Source organism: Hypanus sabinus, unplaced genomic scaffold (assembly GCF_030144855.1).
Source record: "Hypanus sabinus isolate sHypSab1 unplaced genomic scaffold, sHypSab1.hap1 scaffold_1450, whole genome shotgun sequence".
Taxonomy (NCBI): Eukaryota; Metazoa; Chordata; class Chondrichthyes; order Myliobatiformes; family Dasyatidae; genus Hypanus; species Hypanus sabinus.
The window spans coordinates 57,627-80,311 of NW_026779524.1; the positions used below are offsets into that span (position 1 = coordinate 57,627).

General features: G+C 45.1%; 1 protein-coding gene across 2 annotated transcripts; it reads left to right on the top strand.

Moving 5' to 3' along the window:
- The first annotated feature begins 9,391 nt into the window (after nt 1-9,391).
- Nucleotides 9,392-17,263, top strand: LOC132386979 (zinc finger protein 229-like). Of its 2 annotated transcripts, none has more exons than XM_059959340.1 (2): nt 9,392-9,435; nt 13,681-17,263. In XM_059959340.1, exon 2 carries the CDS (start codon nt 14,088-14,090, stop codon nt 15,459-15,461), a length of 1,374 nt encoding a protein of 457 aa, XP_059815323.1. In that variant the 5' UTR covers nt 9,392-9,435; nt 13,681-14,087; the 3' UTR covers nt 15,462-17,263. The 2 variants fall into 2 exon arrangements, with proteins under 2 accessions (XP_059815323.1, XP_059815324.1); XM_059959341.1 differs by having other exon boundaries at nt 9,425-9,435; nt 13,861-17,263.
- Nucleotides 17,264-22,685: the final 5,422 nt, after the last annotated feature.

Consider the following 22,685-nt stretch of genomic DNA (forward strand, 5'->3'; position numbering starts at 1 on the left):
CAGAAGGCATTTGATTGATTGTTATCAGTATTTGAGATTAGGCCAATCAATGTAGTGCTGTCAGCAAAATTTAATTAGCAGATTGGAGCTGTGGGTGGCAACACAAGTCATGGGTGCACAGAGAGTAAAGGAGGGGGCCAAAGTGACATCCCTATGGGTGATGTGTGCTCAGGGTCAGAGAGACAGAGGAGATGGAGCCCACTCTTACCACCTGCCGGCGATCTGACAGGAAGTCCCGGATCCAGCTACACAAGGCAGGGTGAAGGCCGAGGTCTCTGAGCTCCTTGTCGATACTTCATGCCTTTGTATGGCTACTGCTCTGCCCATGACTGCAAGGAACTGCAGAGAACTTTGGAGAGCAGAGAACATCATAGAAACAAGCCTCCACTCCATGGACTCTTCCTACACTTCCCCTCCCTCGGAAAAGCAGGCCATGGACACAAAGAACCTCATAACCTGGACAGTCTGGCTGCAAACCCGCTCCCACATCGGGGAAGGGATACAAAAGCCGTAAAGTGCGTAACACCAGGCTGAAGGACGGCTTCCTGTCTGTGGTTATAAGCCAAATGAATGATAAAATGGACTCGACCTCACAATGATTAAGACATATTGTGTTGAAAATTTATAAGAGTGGGATGAAGGAATACATTTGCTTTTGTCCACAGAAAGAGAGTCAGTACAGTAATCACTGGGCTTTACTCCGTTTAAACTTGTATTTGGTCGCAGAGTGACGTTTGATCTTGTTAAAAGGAATGGTGGATTGATGGAGATGTACATTTTGAAGTTCAAAAATAAACTACACCAAGCCTTTAGTTTAGCGAGTCAAAACTTAAAGGTTTCTCAAAACAAAATGAAGTGTTAGTTTGATAAGCAGGGTTGCGAAAGAAAATACCGGGTGGGGGATAAGGTGCTTGCCTTATGTTGATGAGTCCATACAGGTGAAATTCAATAGACCGTATGAGATAGTCTCCCAAATTAATGATGTGAATTATGTTATTAAAACACCCAACTGACTTGAACTAACACAGGTGGTACACATAAATATGATAAAGCCTTTTTTGACTAGCAGGTACCATCTGTGTGCGTTGTCAAAACAAATGAATCTGGCAACCCTGAGAGTGAAACAATTGACTCATCTGAGACCTTTCACAAGCCAAACATGGTTCCAGTTAGGCTAGTGAACTCGGTTGTTCCAGAAAACATTGCTAACAGGTTGTCTCATCCCCAGCCAAAGCAACAACAGCTGAAGGAATTAATTCTGAAGTTTAAAGTTTTATTTCCCGATGTTCCCAAGCAAACAACGGTCGCAGTACATGATGTAGATGTTGGTCAAGCCAAACTGATTAAACAACACCCAAATTGCATGAACGTAGAAAAGTGTAAATTGGCTGACCAGGGAATTGAGTATATGCTGGAGAATGGTATTATTTGGCCATCAAAATGAGATTGGAGTCACCCTGCATTATTATGCCCAAACCTGATGGTATTGTTAGATATTGTTGATTATAGAAAGGTAAATGCAGTAACAAAAACAGATGCCTATCCTATCCCCAGGGATTACATCGATAAGGCTGGAAAAGCAAATTTCTTACAAAGATTGATCTGTTGAAAGGGTATTGGTGTGTTCCATTGACGGACAGAGGTAGAGACATTTCTGTGTTTGTGACAGCATCTGGGTTGTATGAATACAATGTTTTGCCTTTTGGAAGGAAAAATGCTCCAGGAACATCCCAGAGAATGACTGATTTTGTAATTCGAGGGTGAGAACACACAGATACCTATATTGATGACTTAGTTACAGGGAGTGCCACTCAGGAAGAGCATATCTCTGCAGTAGAAAAGCTATTTGACAGGCTTTCCTAGGACAACCTTACAGTTAACTTGGCTAAGAGTGAATTTGGCCATGCCACTGTGACCTGTCTTGGCTATGTTGTAGGTCAAAGCAGGTTGGCTCCTGTTCGGGCAAAAGTCCAGACAATTTCTCAAGTTCCTATTCTGACTGCTAAGAAGGCTCTTAGAAGGTTTCTGGGAATGGATGGATATTATCGTAAGTTCTGTAAGAACTCTGCTGCTATCACTCTTCCTCTGACCAACCTCCTGAAGAAGGGTGAAAAGTTTGTTTGGACCGAACCTTGTCAGAAGGCATTTGATTGATTGTTATCAGTATTTCAGATTAGGCCAATCAATCAGTACATGATGATAATAAACAAATTCCCCATTTTAATTGTGTGGAAATATTAGACAGACTGAGCTTCTGCTCTGGAACCTCAGAAGGAAACTGAACTGTTGTCATTTCTGTGGAAAGCAACTATATGGAAAATGCTTCAATCTCACATTACGATCTGCGGTAACTGGGAACAGGAGACCGGTGGTGGGTCTCCCATATCAATATCAGAATCAGGTTTAATAGCACCGGCATGTGTCATGAAATTTGTTGTCCCTGCGGCAGCAGTAGAACCTAATTCATAACAATAGATTTTAACAATTGTGATTTTAAACAGGAAACATGCAGAAAGTATTGCAGAGAAAAAAACATTGTCCACGCACAACAGAGGACGTGACAGATCCGGATCTCACTGACTTGTCTGTACGGGGAAAGATGAAGCTACACATACACGTAGAGCAGTGACCCGCAGATGCTGCAGATCTGCAGAGAAACGTGAACAGGAAACGGGATCAGGTGAAGGGTGGAGGGTCTCCCTTCTGATCTGGTGACTCTGCTCCTCGCCCCTCACACGCTGCCCGACTCATCCACTGCATTCCCCACATTATTCCATATTTACCCCAGAGACATGATTATTATTTCACACCATATCTTCCCCGATCCCTTTCCCTCCATCTCCAGGTCACAGAGTCAGCGGCTCATTCCCATCCAGGTCCAAAACATAATTCAGACCCAAACAGGAAATTTTCACGTTTCATTTAAATCAGTTCTGTGTTTATAAACACTAATTTGTATTCGCATTCCTCCGGAGCCTTGCTGGACAGGAACACTGAAATATCAAGTGAGAAACAGCAGGCCATTCAGCCCCTCTAACCATCAGCAAGATTGCGTCTGCTCTCCCATCTCAGCCACATGTTTCTGCCCAGTCCTCGTTTCCTCCATCCCTTCGGTCTCCACACATTTGCCGCCCTCTGTTTTACGTGGGGACGATCACTGAGTTTTCACCGCCCTCTGTGGAGGGGTTTTACAGACATTCACCACCCTCGGAGTGGAGACATTTCCCCTCATCTCAGTCCCGGACAGTCCATCCCTGTTTCAGAGACTGAGATCCCTGGTTCAACCGGTAATGATGTTGTGCATTTCAATGTTCACCTCTCAGTCCTGGATTCTCTAAATGAAAGGGTGATCACATTTGATCTTTCTTCATATGATAACCCCACCACCCCAGGGATCAGTCTGGTGAATCTTCATTGCACTCTCTATAACAAATGCTCTCTAACCTCTTTGATAATCCTCTGTGGAATTAATTTCCATCTTCTGCAGCCCCGTGTTGCCCCAACCACTCACCTCCCACCCCTGTTACTATTTCCACCTTCCCACCTCCCCCTGACCTGTATCCACCTCTCTCTCCCCATCTCTTGCCCCATCCCCACCCCTCACCTCTTTTATCTGACTATTTCCCGTCCACTCTCAGTCCAGACGGAGGGTCTCGGCCCGAAATGTTGACGGTCCATTTCCCTCCACAGATGCTGCCCGACCCACTGAGTTCCTCCGGCAGTTTGTTCTTTGGTCTGTATAACCCGTGTCAGCATGGGGAGCGGGATTTTACACCAAATTCCAGGTACAATCTCAACATAGCACAAATAATTGTCACTCTGCCCGGACCATTGGTCCCGCTTGCAGGGCAACAGTCTGCCGGTGTTTGCCCCCCATGTGGTGAATCCCTCTGCTCGGCACCACCGTGGGCTCAGACATTTCCACAGATGAGCCCCTCCTGTCCCGACCGGGACAAACATCCTGTCCGCCCCCTCTCTCAGCATCCTCATCCTGTCAATAAAATCCCTCCCCGGGGAACCGGCATCGAACCGACGGGCCGAGCGGTCTCCTCCTACCTCTCAGCGATATATCAGACTCCGGCCGCAGGAGACGCTTCACAAACGCCCCAACTTCCCTCGGAGGGAAATGGAAATAAATCAGAAAGCGGACATTTACTTTGAGGTTTTCTCCGCTCTGAGGAGGCTGTCGGCGCTCGAGAGGGTGACGGACTCAGCGGAGTAACGCCCACTCGGCTTGTCCGCCTCCGCTACTGGTTGTAACCCGTGATTGACATCGCTTCGCACCAATGGGAATAACGTAGCCCCTGAATCCTCTGTTGACAGCGGTGGGGGCGGGGCTAGTCACGTGATTATTAGCCCAGCTGTTAAACCGATAAAGCTCGAGAACAGCAGCGCGTGGGTGACGTAAGACACCGCGCACGTCAGGGCAGAACCCGGTGGGGGAGCCCATGCCTGACGTCAGGCGCGTGGGGGAGGAGCTGTGTGACGTCACATGTGGGAGTGCGTTGCCAACGGGGTCCACACACAGTGTATTAGTCAACAGAAAACCTCCCGTCCCTGCAGTCTTTGACTCCTGGTAAACTCAACACCCTGACAGTGTGGACCATAGATACCCCTTCCTCTCAGAGTCAGGGGATCATTCAGACAGCTGATCGCTGAGAGGAATTATATTTATTGGTCATTAAAGATCACCCAGATTCGTTTGGACGGATTTGATGTGGAGTTCGGGGTGTCACAGTGAAAGGGCCGGACGGTCAAACTCTCTCCGTTGTCCAAATATCCTTCCAGGTGAGGCGACACTTCACCTGTGAATCTTCCGGGGTCGCCTGTTGTGTCCGCTGCTCCCGATGCGGCCGCCTCCACACTGGTGACACCGGCTCCTCCGCAATTGTCCCGGGTAGGAATGTTTATTTTTCGGGGGTGTTGATGTTATTGTTCCCTTTTGTATGGGAGGGGTGGGTTTTGGGGGTTGATGATCGGGATGCCGTTAGTTCTTATGCTGGGGTTGGTGTGGAAATTTCATTTTTCTCTGTGAACGACATTTGTTTTGTGGCTCTCTGGAGAAGTAAAAAATTCAGAGTTGTTTATGGATACCTGCTTTGCTAATAAATTAACCTTTGAACTATCCGCTCCGAGCGGGACTTCCCGGTGTCCAAACATTTTAATTCCCATTCCCATTCCCGTTCCGACGTGTGAAACATCGCCTCCTCTTGTGCCAAGATGAGGCCACCCTCAGGGTCCAGGATCAGTCCCTATATTCTATCCGAGTATCCCCCCCCCCTCCACCCGCCAACCCGTTTGCGCTGCATGGACCTCCGGCCACCGGCGGCGAGGTGCAGACCTCTGCATCTGTTGTTGGCGGTTCTCCCATTCGGGCGGCGATAATTATGGGCTGATCCCGAGATTGTGAAAATCGAGGCCGGTTGCATTGAGAAAGGGCCGGGCCTGAGCTCTGCCGGACGCCTGGAGCAGTGGTGCAGTGCCATTTCTTTAGGTGCCGGAGCCATACCAGGTGTGATTGATAAATTCGTGTCCTAAGTTAGAAGGCCTAAAGTTATACAGCTCTCGGAACCTGCACGTGCAGTTCAACTCTTTGAGTGATTCTGAAGAGAGTTTGAAGGTAATAACGTTTGTGGTATTTCTGTTTCTGATAATTGAAAATTGCTAGGTTTTCTAAAATTGACTCCTTCCACCTTAGGCCACGGACTTAACACCTCGTATGTCGCACCCAATTTGTGTACCTGCTCATTAATTGTGTGTGTGTGTGTGTGTGTGTGTGTGTGTGTGTGTGTGTGTGTGTGTGTGTGTGTGTGTGTGTGTGTATAAAATAGGGCTTCTTATAATGTCAAGCTGTAAACCAAGATGAAAGAAATATATGAATTCCAGAACTCCACAGAAATATAGTGATAGTTAAGACATTAATAAGATTATAACCTATCACTACATTTCAGTGAATAACTGGTACAATAACACATATAATACTTAATTTAATAATATGACGAAGTATTGCATGGTTGCACTCACTAATTATCATAAAATATAATTATCAAGCAGGTAAAGTAACGTTGTTTGCTTAGAAGTGATAAGGTTGCTAGTGAGAAAATTTTACTTTTCAATCAGCGAGTTCACTGTCAATGCATCGGATGACAGTATTGATGGCCCGCTGGGGAAATTTACAAATGAATTCCAATATTAAAAGGGCTGGATAGAGAGGTCGTGGAGAGCTATACTATCTGGTTATCACAGTGCCATAAATACAACTTAAATATACAATCGATAGGCTTGTTCCCCAGCTTGGGATTCTAAATTGGAGAATGGTGCTTTATTCACAAAATTGTCACAGTCCACAGTGACTGTGCACGGATCCCAGCAATGGAACCCGCCACTACAGCCCCACAGTGCACTATGTACTGATTGCAAAGCTACGAAATTGCACGTGAATAGCCTCCCCTCCCCCAACTCCACTCTTTCTGCGTCACCGGCAGACTGGGACATCTCACATCTCGCTGCCTCCGCCAGGACATTAAACTGTGAACAACTGTGGTCAGGGACTGATCTCTGGGGAACTCCAAACGCTACCTCCTTCCAGTCTGAAAACGAACCACTTATCCAGCCACACACTACCGGCAGTTTATCGATCTCCAACGAAAAAGCCTAATCACCTACTCCCGATGTTCAATACCATTGCTGACTCTGAGATTACAACCGTCAAATGCCGGGAGGGACATAATAATCAGAAAGTCTCTAGTCACAGCCGTGTAAATAAAATGTGATCTCAGTGGGTGTGTGGCGCATGCTCAGAATGCGAAGGAGACAGACCAACTGAGCCAAGTCACAGACCGATGAAGGGGAGGAATGATCCATTTTGATACAGAGAGGGAAGCGGAGAGTTTGATATTGTGCCTGATGCCGGAACTGTGGCCAGTTAGAAGATGAAGTCTTCTCCCCTCAAATTGTTTTGAGTTGCGACATTGTTTTTCTCAGAAGGCACCATGGAGAATAAAATTATCTTAACTGAAATGTTCTCCTTTACGCACTGACGTGGTTTGTAAACTTTTAACAGTTTAGAAAAGTCAAAGGATTTGTGTATGGGAATCACAAACACAACAGCACGTTCGTTCCGTTGTATCTGTCAGTTCACCAGCGCTTGAATGCCGCCGATCCTTGAATGTGGAGGCGGAAATGCGGGAGAAGACAGCGCTCCCAGCGCTACAGGGAGAGCACGATCACGTATCCATGTCCGTGACCTGATTGGATACATCGCCATGACTTTCAGAGCACTGTGGCGTCATTCTCTGGCTCTCATTTTGGAGCGAAGTGGCCGTTCACCTGTTCCGTGTGTGCGAAGGGGCTCATTGTGACACCTTGTGATGCTCCGGTGAGTTCACAATAAATAGAGGCCACATTTCTGTCCGGAGTGAGCAAAGAGTTTTACTCAATCATCCCAGCTGCTGCAACACCAGCAACTTCACATCAGGGAGGAAGTTCAAATCAGCTCCGTGTTAAATGTTTAACCATCACGGTGACTGAAGGCAGCTGCAGGTTCATGAGGGACTGTTACTGTCAGATTCTGCAGTTCTTGCGGCTGCTCATCGCACCCAGGACTGAACCCTGGTCACTGAGCATTGGAGGAGTCCGTTCTGCTGATGTTAGCCTTAGACCGGACTGGTGCTTAATATTGTGGATCTATGAAAGGTAAATCAGTTTGTATCAAATCCCGTGCCTCAGGTACTTACTGTCTCTACCACAATCACTATGTACACTAGAGAGGCCACTCAGCCCATCTGGTCCCTGGCCATGTTTCTGTTCCATATCAGTTTATGAAAATCTACCCCTGCCGTTCCCCTCTCACTCTCCCTGAGATGACAGGTTGCAAATAGTCACGACTCCGTGGGATAGGAGATTTCCCTTGAATCCCAGAGAATCACAGAAATCTTGAACACATTACAGACTTTTGGCCCACAATGTTGGCCCGACCATGTAACTTTGTCTCTAACCTGCCTAGAATTACCCTACCGCATAGCCACCTATTTTCCTAAGCTCCATGTTGTACCTATCAAAGTACCTCTTAAAAGACCCTGTTGTCTTAAAAGACACTGTTGCTGGCAGGGCATTCCATACACCACCACTCTTTGTTTAAAAAATCTTTGCTCTGACATCTCCTCTGTACCTACTTCCAAGCAGCTTAAACCTATTCCCCCTCGTGTTAGCCGTTTCTGCCCTGGGAAAAAGCCTCTGACTATCCACACGACCAATGCCTCTCATCATCTTATACACCTGCATGAATTTCCTGCATGATTTTCTCCGGCTGAACAAGACGATGAGCTCACTGTGGTTGTGACGTTGTTCAGGGCTCCGGACGAAGTTGGTTAAACTCCTTCTTCCCCGCTCTTTTCAAAGTTTTGGGTCATTCTCACTAATTTCAAAGGTCTTCGCTTCGAACTGCTGGGTTGTTCCAATGAACCTCTGAAGCCTGACAGCAGACTAGCGAGTGAATGGAGCAGAGTCAGAGACTTCGCTTCGAACTGCTGGGTTGTTCCAATGAACCTCTGAAGTCTGACGGCAGACTAGCGAGTGAATGGAGCAGAGTCAGAGACTTCGCTTCGAACTGCTGGGTTGTTCCAATGAACCTCTGAAGCCTGACAGCAGACTAGCGAGTGAATGGAGCAGATTCAGAAACCAAGATGCTAGTCAGGGATTTGGGGCTCCAGAAAGAGATGGGGCCTGGAGTTTACAAGGAGGAGGAAGAAGACAAACCGAACCTGCAGGATGTGGCTACAAATGAAAGATCAGACACATTTAAAAACTGCTTGATTGAGAAAAAAAAGGTGGTTAATTTCTGCAAAATACTGGAAATCAACAGATCAGGAAGCAATTGTGGAGAGGAATAAATGCACAACGTTTAGGCTGAGCCCCTTCAGCATGCCTAGACTGTGTACTCCTCTGCTTAGTTGCTAGCTGAACTGCACAGTTCCTCCAGCATCGTGTGTGTGTGTGTGTGTGTGTGTGTGTGTGTGTGTGTGTGTGTGTGTCTGTGTGTGTATGTGTGTGTGTGTGTGTGTGTGTGTGTGTGTGTGTGTGTATTTCTAGCAACTGCAGAATCTCTTGTGTTTTATATCTGCCTTTGAAAGAGGGTTGTCCGAGAGGCTTTAGTTAAATGGAATGCCTGTTGATATTGAGTACATTGTTTTTGGGAGCTGCTTTCTACTTTAAAACAGCTACTGAGTTTTCTACACAGAAAAAACCCTGCGGTGTGGACATGAAACCGGTGCTAGCAGGAATGTTTAATGGCACCTCGCTTACCCATGAACCCCTCGGTTTAAAATTTCGCTGCTTCAGAAGCAACGATCATATGCGCAGGCATCAAGGTCGATGACGTCACCAAATAGCACGCATGCGCGCTGTACACAAAGGCGCTCCGGAGGATCGGTAAAGGTAGGAATGATTTTTCGGGTTGATATCTTAAATACCCACTGAGGGACATTTGCTGTGAACTCCGGATATCGTAGTCCGCAATCCTGGGACTCGCCTGCTCTCCTCCCTCTCTCTCAGCCCCACGATCCGTACACGGGCCCCGGGGAGCTTCCGGCTGAAGAGGGAATGGGAACCGATGGACAGGTGATGGACAGAGCTGAGCTCCAGCTATCTAAATGCAAGGATTAGGAACTCGGAGAAAGGGAACAAAATCTTTTGCATCACCAGTTGAGAAAATCACCTTTGTTCTTTCTCCAATCGTAAACAAGTGAAAATCTGCAGATGTTTGAAATCCAAGCAACACGCACAAAATGCCGGAGGAACTCAGCATTAGTACTCTTTTCTGTAGATGCTGCCTGGCCTGCTGAGTTCCTCCAGCATTTTGTGTGTGTTGCTTCTTCTACCTCCTCTCGTTCTGCACTTTTCTACCGGTGAGGACATGTTTTGTCCCATTCTCTCTGGGTACATAATGATATCAAACACCTTTGTCCTGGGCAACAAGCAGCTTTCACATCACAAATGTGCCAGACTCCAGTGAGACAGAAAGACTACTGCCCTTCCCTTTATGTTCACTGGCATTGCCACATTGAGTTCAACACCATCTCTCACTTGGGGGAGGGTTCAGGGGAAATATGTATATACAATACAGAAACTGGTGTTACCTGTGTGTATTGTGGCGATGCAAAAGTTGTTGGAGAATTGACAAGTGGGAAGAAGTGGAGTGATATTTGGAAATCTGACATTTTAAAGTATCATTTAGCAAGCAAATCACATCTGGACGGTGTGCAAAAGCTCTAGTGAGAAAATCCTTCATAACCTGCAACAGGCCTGCTACATAGTTTGTGTGAGAGTGCAGATAACTCGATCAAACCCAGAGGAGATCAAAGGTTCTATCAACGGTGATTTGCTAGTTGTTAAAATAAATAACTCCCTGTGTAAAATTCAGTATGCTCGTCTTGTTGTCAGTGGGTAAAAATTGCACAGCACAAGGTGTATCGGCACACCGGTCATTACAAATTAGACGGGACATTGGTGGGAAGGAGGGGAGACTTCCAATGTCCCTGATACCATCACCTACAAGATGTGCATCCAGCTGCAGCTTGTAACCCTGAGCTTTAAGGAGCTGAAGCTGGAAATGGATGAATTCTGGATCATCTGGGAGTCAGAGGGGTTGATAGTTATGACATCAAGAGAGGTGAGTTACACCCAAGGTGTAGGACACATTAAACGAGTGAGAGTCAGGAAGGGGAATGGGGTTAAATAGCCATCACAGAGTACTCTTGGGGTCATCTCATACAACAACAGGTAGAACACTTTCTAAACTGTAGGGGGGATTACCAGGCAGAGAAAAGTCAAATGGTTGATAGGGGATTTGTTAGTTTGGGAATTAAAACTAGGCAAGATCTAATATCCTAGTGGTAAGGCTTGCTGTTGCTACTGTGTGGTGGAGAGGGTGTGTGGTGAAACCAAATTTGCAGGGGGAATTGGAGTCAGAATGCCAGAACAGATAGTGAAGTGGGTGAAATGAATTGACTTATATCATTCATATACATGAGGAGTAGAAAAGTTTATGTTACTTCTCCATCTAAATGTGTAATGTTTGTCCATAGGACAGTCATTATATCAGTAACACAATTGTATCAGCATAAATTAAATTGTTGGCCTGGTGGAAGGAGTGGTCCAGGAGCCTGCTGGTCCTGGCTTGTACGCTGCCGTACCGTTTCCCGGTTGGTAGAAGCTGGAACAGTTTGTGGTTGGGGTGACTCAGGTCCACAATGATCATTCAGGACTTTTTACGCACCTGCCTTTGTAAATGTCCTGAATCATGGGAAGTTCACAACTGCAGATGTACCGGGCTGTCCACACCACTCTCTGCAGAGTCCTGCAATTGAGGGAAGTACAGTACCCATACCAGGCAGTGATGCAGCCAGTCAGGATGCTCTTAATTGTGCCCCTGTAGAAAGTTCTTAGGATTTTGGATCCATACCAAACTTCTTCAACCATCTGAGGTGAAAGAGGTTTACGGACACGTACCACACAGCCGATATGTACAGAGCACATGAGATCCTCGGTGATGTTAATGCCGAGGAACTTAAAGCTGTTCACTCTCTCAACCCCAGATCCATTGATACCAATAGGGGTTAGCCTATCTCCATTCCTTCTGTAGTTCACAACCAGTTCCATTGCTTTTGTGACTTTGAGCTCTAGTGAGAAAATCCTTCATAACCTGCTACAGGCCTGCTGCATAGTTTGTGTGAGAGTGCAGCACTGGCTGCTTTCTTGACACCCAGACAGACGTTGCTCAGACCTCAGATAGAGTCAGCAGACGAAAGGTTGAGCATGGTGCAATGACTGTGCTGAGCTGTGTATATCACAATGCACAAAGCATCGTAGGAAAGCCCGATGAGCTCAGGACAGGGAATTGTGATATTGTAGCCATTATTGGGACTTGGTTGCACCCAACACTCAGAGATTTAGAGGAACGAACTTTGCAGAGATTGCCGTCAATGCCAAGAAACAAAGTTTGATAGAGGAAGTGATTTTAACTTTTCATATATTGAGTGGGACTCCCATATGTAAAAGAACTAGATGGGGTAGCGTTTATCAAATGTGCCCTTAATCAGTACGTAAAATTCCCAACATAGAAGTGTGCAATAAACTTTTAGGAAATGATCCAGTGTAAGTGACAGAAATTAGTGTATGGGAACACTTTGTAATGACATAAGGTTCCAAGTAAATATGGAAAAAGAGAGGTCTGGACCATGGGTTGATATTCTAAACTGAAGAAAGTTCAATTTTGATGGTATCAGAAAGGATCTGACAAGTGTGGTTTGGGACTGGCTGTTTCCTGGCAATGGAGTTGATCACAAGTGAAGATTTGAGGGTGCGGAGTTTGCATGTGCCTGCCAAAATAAAAGTTGAATGTTACCTGGTGCAGGTAACCATGGTTTTCAAGAGATACTGAGGCCGCTGAAATCTTGTTCCTCTAAATGGCTCAGGCTTTTGGGTGCTACCAAGAGTCATTAATGACTAGAATATCATAATGCCATGCCCTGAGCTCATCCAACTTTTTTTTCAGTCATCTTCTGCTGGCTTTTAAAAGCTTCCCAATAATTTCCTCTATGATTTTCTCTCTCTATTGATTTTATGGCCACGGTTGTGTTCTCCTGCCGTTCCAATGCTTCCACTTCTTTGGGATGTGTCTACCATTCATCTCTCAAATTGCTCCAGAAACTCCAGCCATTGCTGCTACGTTGTCACTCCTACCTTTTCCCTTCCAAACAAGCTTCAACAGCTTCTCTGTCACAGAAACATGGAGGAGTTCCGTACAGAAACAGGCTATTTGGCCCATCTAGTCAATGCCATTAAAAAACACTTAAGCTGTCTAATGCAACTACCTGCAACGGGACTATTGCCCTCCATACCCCTACCATCCAGGCTCCCATCCAAACTTCTGTTAAATGGTGAAATCGAGCTCATATTCACCACTTGTGCTGTGATCTCATTCCACACTCTCACAACCATTTCAGTAAAGAGCTTTTCCACATGTTCCTGTTAAATATTCACCTTCTCCACTTACCCATGACCTCTTCTTATCATCCCACCCAGACTCAGTGGAAAAAGCTCCTTGCATTTACCCTATCTATACCCTCATAATTTTGAACCCTTCTAACAAATCCTCAAGGCAGTGTTTAATTTCCTTGTTTATGTTTCAAGCCTTTTTCAGGTGTATAAGATGATGAGGGGCATTCAGCGTGTGGATCGCTAGAGGTTTTTTTCCCAGGGCTGAAATGACTAGCATGAGGGGGCATAGTTTTAAGGTGGTTGGAAATAGGAACCGAGGGGATGTCGGGGTAAGTGTTTTACACAGAGAGTGGTGGGTGCGTGGAGTGCACTGCCGGCTATTTGTGTGAGAGTGCTTCAGTTACTGTGGGAACAGGGAATCATACCAATGGAGATAGTCAAACTGAGCCAGGTAACAGATTGGAGATGGGAGAAATGCCCCATTCTTATAGAGACAGGATGAGCATCAGAGAGTCATTCCAGATGCCAGCACTGTGCCCATTTAGAAGATGATTTCACGATCCAGCTTGGGTTGAACTTTACTGTAACAGTGTGATGCCAGATCACACCTTGACAAATCAAGTAATCTCATCTGAAATGTTATCCTACACTCATTTATGGACTTTGTTATTTTTTTTACAGGTTAAAAGTGACAAGGAAGTTGTCTATGGGAATCTTGAACACAACAGCCAGTTTTGCTGTCTCTGTCCAGATATTTAAGAAGTGGAACAAGGGATTCACTCTGTCATCCTTCCTGTTCAGACTGTGGGGAGTGATTCACTGGATCATCTGACTGATTGGTCTTCCTATCATTTTACACAGGGGAAAGGCCGTTCACCTGCTCAGACAGTGTGGAGGGATTCACTCGGTCATCTCAACTGAAGGTACATCAGCGAGTTCACACTGGGACAAGGCCATTCACCTGTTCTGTATGTGAAAAGGGTTTCAGACGGTCTTCCCACCTGTGGACATACCAGTCAGTTCACACTGGGCAGAGGCTGGTCACCTGCTGAATTTGTGGGAAAGGATTCACTTAGTCATCTGTTCTAATGGCTCACCAGCGAGTTTACACTGGGGAGAGGCCATTCACCTGTTCAGTCTGTGGGAAGGGATTCACTCAGTCATCTGACCTAATGGATCACCAGCGAGTTCACACTGGGGAGAGGCCGTTCACCTGTTGGGACTGTCGTAAGGGATTCACTTGCTCATCTAAACTGAATGTTCACCAGCGAGTTCACACTGGGGAGAGGCCATTCACCTGCTCAGACTGTGGTAAGGGATTCACTCGGTCATCCGACCTACTCACACACCAGTCAGTTCACACTGGGGAGTGGCTGTTCACCTGCTCCGACTGTGGGAAGGGATTCACTAGGTCATCCGACCTGCTGGCACACCAGTCAGTTCACAGTGGGGAGAGGCCATTCACCTGCTCAGACTGTGGGAAAAGATTCAGTCATTCATCCACCTTACAGAGACATAAGCGACTTCACACTGGAGAGAGGCCATTCACCTGCTCAGACTGTGGGAAGGGATTCAGTCGGTCACCCGACCTGCTGGCGCACCAGTCAGTTCACACTGGGGAGTGGCCATTCACCTGCTTAGACTGTGGGAAAGGATTCACTCGGTCATCTAAACTGAAGGAACATCAGAGAGTTCACACTGGAGACAGGCCGTTCACCTGCTCAGACTGTGGGAAGGGATTCACTCGGTCATCTAAGCTGAAGGAACATCAGAGAGTTCACAATGGGGAGAGGCCGTTCACATGCTCAGAGTGTGGGAAGGGATTCATTCAGTCATCCCACCTACTGGTACACCAGTTAGTTCACACTGGGGAGCAGCCGTTCACCTGCTCAGACTGTGGGAAGGGATTCACTTGCCCATCTAAACTGAAAGTACATCAACGAGGTCACACTGGGGAGAGGCCATTCACCTGCACAGAGTGTGGGAAAGGATTCACTCAGTCATCACATCTACAAGTACATAGGTCAGTTCACACTGGGGAGAGGCCATTCACCTGCTCAGACTGTGGGAAGGGATTCAAATCGTCATCTCATCTGAAGGTACATCAGCGACTTCATACTGGGGAGAGGCCATTCACCTGTTCAGACTGTGGGAAAGGATTCATACAGTCATTCCACCTACAAACACACCAGTCAGTTCACACTGGGGAGAGTCCATTCACCTGCTCAGACTGTGGGAAAGGATTCACTTTTCCATCTCAAGTGAAGGTACATCAGCAAATTCACACTGGGGAGAGGCCATTCACCTGCTCAGACTGTGGGAAAGGATTCACTCAGTCATCTCATCTACAGAGACATCAGCGAGTTCACACTGGGGAGAGGCCATTCACCTGCTCAGACTGTGGGAAAGGATTCACTCAGTCATCTCATCTACAGAGACACCAGCGAGTTCACACTGGGTAGAGACCGTGCCTGGCCAAACTTAATAAATCTCGCTGGATGAATACTGCGTGATATGTCCCCTGTTACATTTTAGTACTCTGACATAAACAGTACACAATATGTGATCAAACAATTGAGCTTTATAATTCCAACTTTGACCATAGTGTTAGTAAAGAAAACAATAATAAAAGAAAAAGGGCATGCTCTCTTCATTCGCATCTTCTCATCACTCCCCAGCAAAAGACCACGAAAAACTCTCTTCCAGACACACATGTTTTGTCGTTGGACAGCCCCACACTCCAAAAACCTGTCCTCCCCAGTCATAAGAGAAACATTGCTGCTACAGAGAAACCATTACCTCAGCAGTGAAACATTACTGAGAAGCCATTACATTAGCAGTGTTACACTTGTGACACACTGCTGAGTTCACACTGGGGAGACAGTTTCAGGAAACTGCATGCTGGATATTTGTCCATCACCGTTGCTGAATGCTATTTTGAGAGTGACTATCGATGCTGAACTCTGCAATTATTGCTGCTGTTCACCACACCCAGTTCTGCACTCTGGTCACTGGGCATTGGAGGAGTTTCTTCGGCTGCATATTCACCTCTAATGTAACTGGAGTTTAATACTGTATTCTGGATCTGTGATAAATAAACCAGTTCTCTTTTAAACTCTGTCTCCAGAACTTAGTGAACTTATAACACAACTAGTGTACAATAGAGAGTCAACTCAGGCCTGCTGAACCCTGCAAGTGATTCTCTTACATGGCAGTCCTTTTATATCCTCCCTTGTTGATCACCTCTTGCTCTCCCTGTGGGATGGGTTCCAAACAGTCACCACTCTGTGAGTGAAGAGGTTTCCCTTGAATTTCCTGCAGACTGAAGTGGAGTTGACTGCAGTTCTGTCTGAGATGTTCTTTGCCCCTCCAATCTCTGGGCTGAGGAAGAAAGACTTTGGGAGTTAACCTCCTTATTTAGGGCTCATTTCACCATTATGGGTCATTTTCCATGCTTCTGAAGGGTTGTTGAAAACTCTACTGTACTCTAAAGACAGAAAGCAGAATGGAAAACCATTTGTTGGATGTCCAATGAAGCTGGGTCAGAAACCAGAGGCAGGTCCGCTCAGGGCAGAGTTTGGGGCTCTGGATGATGGTCGGGGTCAGAACGTATGATGAGGAGAAGGGAATCAGCAACGAGGTGTGGCAATGAATGACAGAGTAGCAACATATGGAAGCTGATTGACAGAAAAAGTCATTTATTTGTCTAACTGGTGACATAAACAATATCTCTTGTAAGGTGCTCCACTGGTCGAGGAACACGTGTGTTTTGGGAATTGTTATATCTATTGAGGGAGTTGTTCCTGCTTGGTAATCCTGAAATATTATATCCAGATGTTTATTATGGATTGTCCTATCTGAAATAATAATATATTCATTATCATATAAATTGTACTTTTTGACTAAAAATGTATTGGGCTTGAATTTATGGTGCCTTTATGAAGTGATGGAGGGCATTCATGAGTTTGTAGTTTAAAGCAAGATTTTGGTGAATGATATTTGCCACTGGATTGTACCTTTTTAAGCAATCCGATTGAGTTAAACTGCTGCAGGATCCTGGAATGTGTTGGATTGTGTCTGGTTTCTCTTTGCCTTTTCTGCACTTACTGCTTTGTTTGTTTGTATTTCATGAAGTTTCGATTTGTTTTCCCTTTGTTACCCACCTCGTCCTGTATTTCCGCAAGGAACCCCTCTGCTTCTGGGAAGAGGTGTCCTAACTCTCAGTCAGGAACTGGAGTTTAATATTCTGGATCTCGGACAAATAAACCAGTTCTATTTTAAACTCTGTGTTTGGTGCTTAGTGAATTTACAACACAACTATTGTCCTCAGGCCTGCTGAACCCGGCCAGTGAATCTGTTCTACATCAGTCCATTTAAATCTTGCCCTTTTGTTCATCTCTCACTCTCCCTGTAATGATGGGTTCCAAACAGTCACCACTCTCTCGGTGAAGAGGTTTCCCTTGAATTCTTTGCAGACTGAAGAAGTCGAGATGACTGCAGTTATAATCTCTGGGCTGATGAAGAATGACATTGTTCGTTAACCTCCTTAATCACAACTTATTTCCACATTATGACTCATTTTCCCTGCTTCTAAAGGGTTGTTGGAAACACCACTGTCCTCGAAAGACTTAAATTGGAATGGGAAGCCTAGTTGGATGTTCAAAGGAGCAGGGTCAGAAACCGGAGGTGCACAGAGCAGAGTTTGGGACTCTGGACGGGGTAAGAACGTATGATGAGGAAAAAGGAATCAACAGTGGGGCGTGGCAACGAATGACAGAGTAGCAACATTTTGACGCTAATTGGCAGACGAAATAATTTGGTTATCTGACTCACGAACAATGCCTGTGGTGGAGGCACATGTGTGAGTTGAGAATGGTTATACCTATTGAGGGAGTTATTCCTGCTTGTTTATCCTGTAATATTATATCCAAATGGTTACTTGAGATTTTCCTATCCGAAATAATGTATTGATTATCATGTAAGTTGTGAGATTATGTCCTTTACTGAATCAGGCTTGAATTTATTGTGCCTCAGTGAAGTTACCGTGGTCATTCATCAGTTTGTATTTAAAGCAAGATTTAGGTGAGCGATATTTGCCACTTGATTGTACCTGCGTAAGTAATCAGATTGAGTTAAACTGCTGCAGGATCCAAGGAATGTGTTGGATTGTGTCTCGTTTCTCTTGGCATTTTCTGCACTTACTGCCTTGTTTGTTTGTATTTCATGAAGTTTCAATTTGTTTTCGTTTTGTTACCCACCTTGTCCTGTATTTCCGCAAGGAATCCCTCTGTTTCTGGGAAGAGGACTCCAACTCTCAGTCATGTGCTCGATGCTTCCTTGTCATCATCGAGTCTGCTCAGATTGTTGGGATGTGTCCCTTGGAGGGTCATACTCATTCCACTGGTTAACGTTTTCTTGCATAATGATGATTCATTATTCTGAGTTGGCCTCTCATGTACAGTGGCGTGCAAACGTTTGGGCACCAGTGGTCAATATTTCTGTTACTGTGAATAGCTAGGCGAGGAAAAGATGACCTGATTTCCAAAAAGCATAAGGTTAAAGATGACACATTTCTTAAATATTTTAAACAAGATTACTTTTCTTTATTTCCATATTTTACAGTTCCAAAATAACAAAAAAGGAAAAGGGCCTAAAGCAAAATTTTGACACCCTGCATGGCAAGTAACACTTCCTTTGGCAAATATCACAGCTTGTAAACGCTTTTTGTAGCCAGCTAAGAGACTTTCAATTCTTGTTTGGGGGATTTCTGCCCATTCTTCCTTGCAAAAGGTGTCTGCTTCTCTAAGATTCTTGGGCTGTCTTGCATGTATTGCTCTTTTGAGGTCTATCCACAGATTTTCGATGATGTTTAGGTCGGAGGATTGTGACGGCCATGGAATGATGAAGTTAAAATGGAACTTTGGAGTTCTCTAGATTTCTAGCATTTGCAGGTCCTCCTGTTTCCCAGATATTTATATGTTTCCTAAAAGAACAAGCCAAGAACAAGCTGGTAGTGGGTTTGTGCTGCTCAGTTGGTAAAATGTCAAATAAAATCATTAGAAATAGGTGGCATAGGGTTGGGCGGTGTAAAATCTGTGGGTAGAATTAAGCAACAGCAAATGTATGAAAAAAAACCCTGATGGGAATTGTATAGAGACCTCCAAACAGTAGTAAGTATGTGGTCCACAAATTACAATGGGAGATAGAAAATGCGTGCCAAACGGGCGACGTTATAACAGCCATGGGGGATTGTCATGTAGGTGATTAGGAAAATTAGGATGGTGTTGGTCTCAAGAGGAGAAATTCCTAGAATGCCTACAAGATGTTTTTTTGTAGCAGCTCATGGCTGAGCCCACTTGGGGATCAGCTATTCTGGATTGGGTGTTGTAATGAACAGGAATTAATTAGGTTACTTAAGTTTAAATAACCCTTAGGGGCAAGTGATCTTTACATGATCAAATTCACCCTGACATGAGGGAAGGAGAAAATAAACTCAGATGTGGAAGAAAGAGAATTGGAGAGGCATGAGAGTGGAATTGGTCAAAATTGATTTGGAAAGAACACGGGCAGGAATGAAAACAGAACAGCAATGACTGGAATTTCTGGAAGCAATTCAGAAGGCACAGGATATATACATCACAAAGAGGAAGTTGTATTCTAAAGGTAAGTTTACAAAACCGTGGCTGATTCGAGAAACCAAAGACAACATAAAAGCCAAAGAGAAGGCATAGAGCAAAAATTACTGGGAATTTAAGAGGATTGGAAAGCTTTTAAAAACCAGCAGAATGCAACTAAAATAATTAAGAAGGAAAAAATAGAATACATAGGTGCGCTAGCCAGTAATATTCAAGAGTGTCGCAGAAAAGTACTACGGATCAGTCGGACTCAGAAAGCATCTGCTTTAGAAATCTTTATTGGCACATGATATCTGGAGAGTACAGGCTCCTAAAAGTGGAGCTCCGCGGCTCTGCCCAACGGAAGATTACACTCACATTTATACCCCAAGCATACGTGACAAGAAGCCGTTAAACCTGAAGGAGGAACTCCCGCAATTCTACCGAATAGCGAAATAGCAAAAATATGTCCTTGAGCAGCTAGACATTTTACTTAAACGTTGGTTCTCAAAAAAATATGTCAGGCAAACTGGCTCAACCGCAGACATATGAACATTCTCAGAACAAAGAAGTGCAAATACATTTATTTTTACCTCTTGGTTGCGAGGCATATTTCAGTCACACAGAGTACATTAGTTACAGATAAATAAATGCAGACTTCGAATTCACATTTTAAAACAAATCATTAGTCCCTCAATGCCCATTCCAATGTAAGGCCTTGATATTTTCTTCCACAGTTCCCTCCTTTTTAATCAAAATCAGACATACTTTATTGATCCCGAGGGAAATTGGGTTTCGTTATAGTCACACTGTTATATATTTCGCTATAAATAAATAAATAAATAAATAATAGGTAAATTATTACAAGTGGAAATGTCCAGGACCAGCCTATTGGCTCAGGGTGTCTGACCCTCCGAGGGAGGAGTTGTAAAGTTTAATGGCCACAGGCGTGAATGACTTCCTATGAAGCTCTATGTGCATCTCGGTGGAATGAGTCTCTGGCTGAACATACTCCTGTACTTAACCAGTACATTATGAAGTGGATGGGATACATTGTCCAAGATGGCATGCAACTTGGACAGCATCCTCCTTTCAGACACCACCGTCAGAGAGTCCAGTTCCACCCCAACAACATCACTGGCCTTACGAATGAGTTTGTTGATTCTGTTCGTGTCTGCTACCCTCAACCTGCTGCCCCAGCACACAACAGAAAACATGATAACACTGGCCACCACAGACTCTTAGAACATCTTCAGCATCGTCCAGCAGATGTTAAAGGACCTCAGTCTCCTCAGAAAGTAGAGACGGCTGTGACCCTTCTTGTAGACAGCCTCAGTGTTCTTTGACCAGTCCTGTTTATTGTCCATTCATATCTTCTAAATTAACATTTCTTACCGGGGTATTTCCTCCTCCTCATAAGGGGGTTAATATCCATGGGGAAATAGTCTCTCCTTCCCTGGGTACACCTCTTCACTCCACCAGTGCTCCTGGCTGGCTGCGTCATTCATTATTTGAGGTACCATAGGGACACCTTTAGAGACAGACCAGGCTCTTTTCATTAATTGATAACAGCACAATCGCAATGCTTCACATACACATAACCCTAAAATACATATCATCGCCACTATAATTGTTCCATGCGTTATCCAGCTTCCCCAGCCAGAAAACCATCCCTCTATTATTTCCCACGATTTTCTTACTAGGGCAATGAGGCCATAAAAGAGGGGCTGTAGCCAGGAAAATATTCCTTCTCCTAACACTGACTTAACCCACTTAAAGAAATCCCAGCCAACTGGAGGGGCTTGAGAGTTCAGTCTGTGCATTCCATCTCGCAGCTGGGTCATATGTTCTAACACGTGGGTCATATTTTCTGAAGCATCGGGTATGTAGGTGCAGCATTCTTTCCCTACTAACGCACAGACCCCTCCTTCCCAGGCTAGTGCTTCCTCTCCACTTTCCTTTTTCTTTGTACTTGCCCTTCGACGCTGTTAGATAATCAATCAATCCCACCCCCATTATGATTATTACCCCTACTTCTTTCACGTTAGTCCTCTGCTGAGAATATATTTTGTTCATAACCACTCACTATGTATATAACATGAGGTGCTGGTAAGAATAGATTTATGTTCCAGTCTCCCATTAGCACTTGGTTCCTGGTTCTCAGCACCGTTCCTCTCTCTCCCGGGGAAGATGTCACTCGTTCAGTGTTTTGTTTCGTCCTCGTCGTGGTGCAACTTGCACCTGCTGGTATGTGTTTAATCAGGTTTTTTCCTTCATCTTAATGGCTGTACGGGTCGTCACCAGCGCTAGGAGGTGGCTTTTCCACCCGGGAGATAAAAAATCTTTAATCATTGATCTCACATATCTGCCGGCTTAACGCAGGATGTTACCTTCAGTTAAAGGTGGCTGGGCTTGACGGACACTCTCATACAATTTCTCTGCCTCCTGACACAAGGCCTGTGCGTATTTCAGTGTCTTCTCATCACATCATATTAGGGCTACCATCACTGGTGTGTCATAGGCCGCCCCATCAAAATTTCATGAGGGGCAAGTCCTGTATTTCTGTTCTTCTGATTTTGCAGAGTGTACGTTACTAAGAGCACTGCCTCTGGCCATCCGAGACCGTTTTTCTGACAACTTTTGTCAAAGCCCCTTTTATTCCCCCGTTTGCTGCATCCACCATACCCAAGGACTGAGGCTGGTAGGGGATACGCAATTTCTTCTGGAACCCCAAGGCTTTCTTCAGTCCCTGTACTAATTTATTTGTAAAATGGGTTCCCCTGTCGCTATTTATCCCTGGGGAAATTCCAAACCTAGGTATATATTTTTTTCATCAATATGCTCACCGCAGTTCTTACATCATTCCTCCTAGTTGGATCGGCCTCCGCCCATCTGAAAAACACGTCTACTATTCGCAGTATATATTTAAACCTCCTTTCACAGGCATATGTACAGGTCAATTTGCAGGGGCTTGCCACTGTTAAGTGATGACATGCTGCATCCCTCCTCTGGCCATGTGCCAGGCGAGCCGGGGGCAAAAATAAACTATGCGGGCACAATACTCGGCCGTCT

Coding starts and splice junctions, on each gene's coding strand:
- LOC132386979 (XM_059959340.1), top strand. CDS start 14,088: ATGGCTCACCAGCGAGTTTACACTGGGGAGAGGCCATTCACCTGTTCA.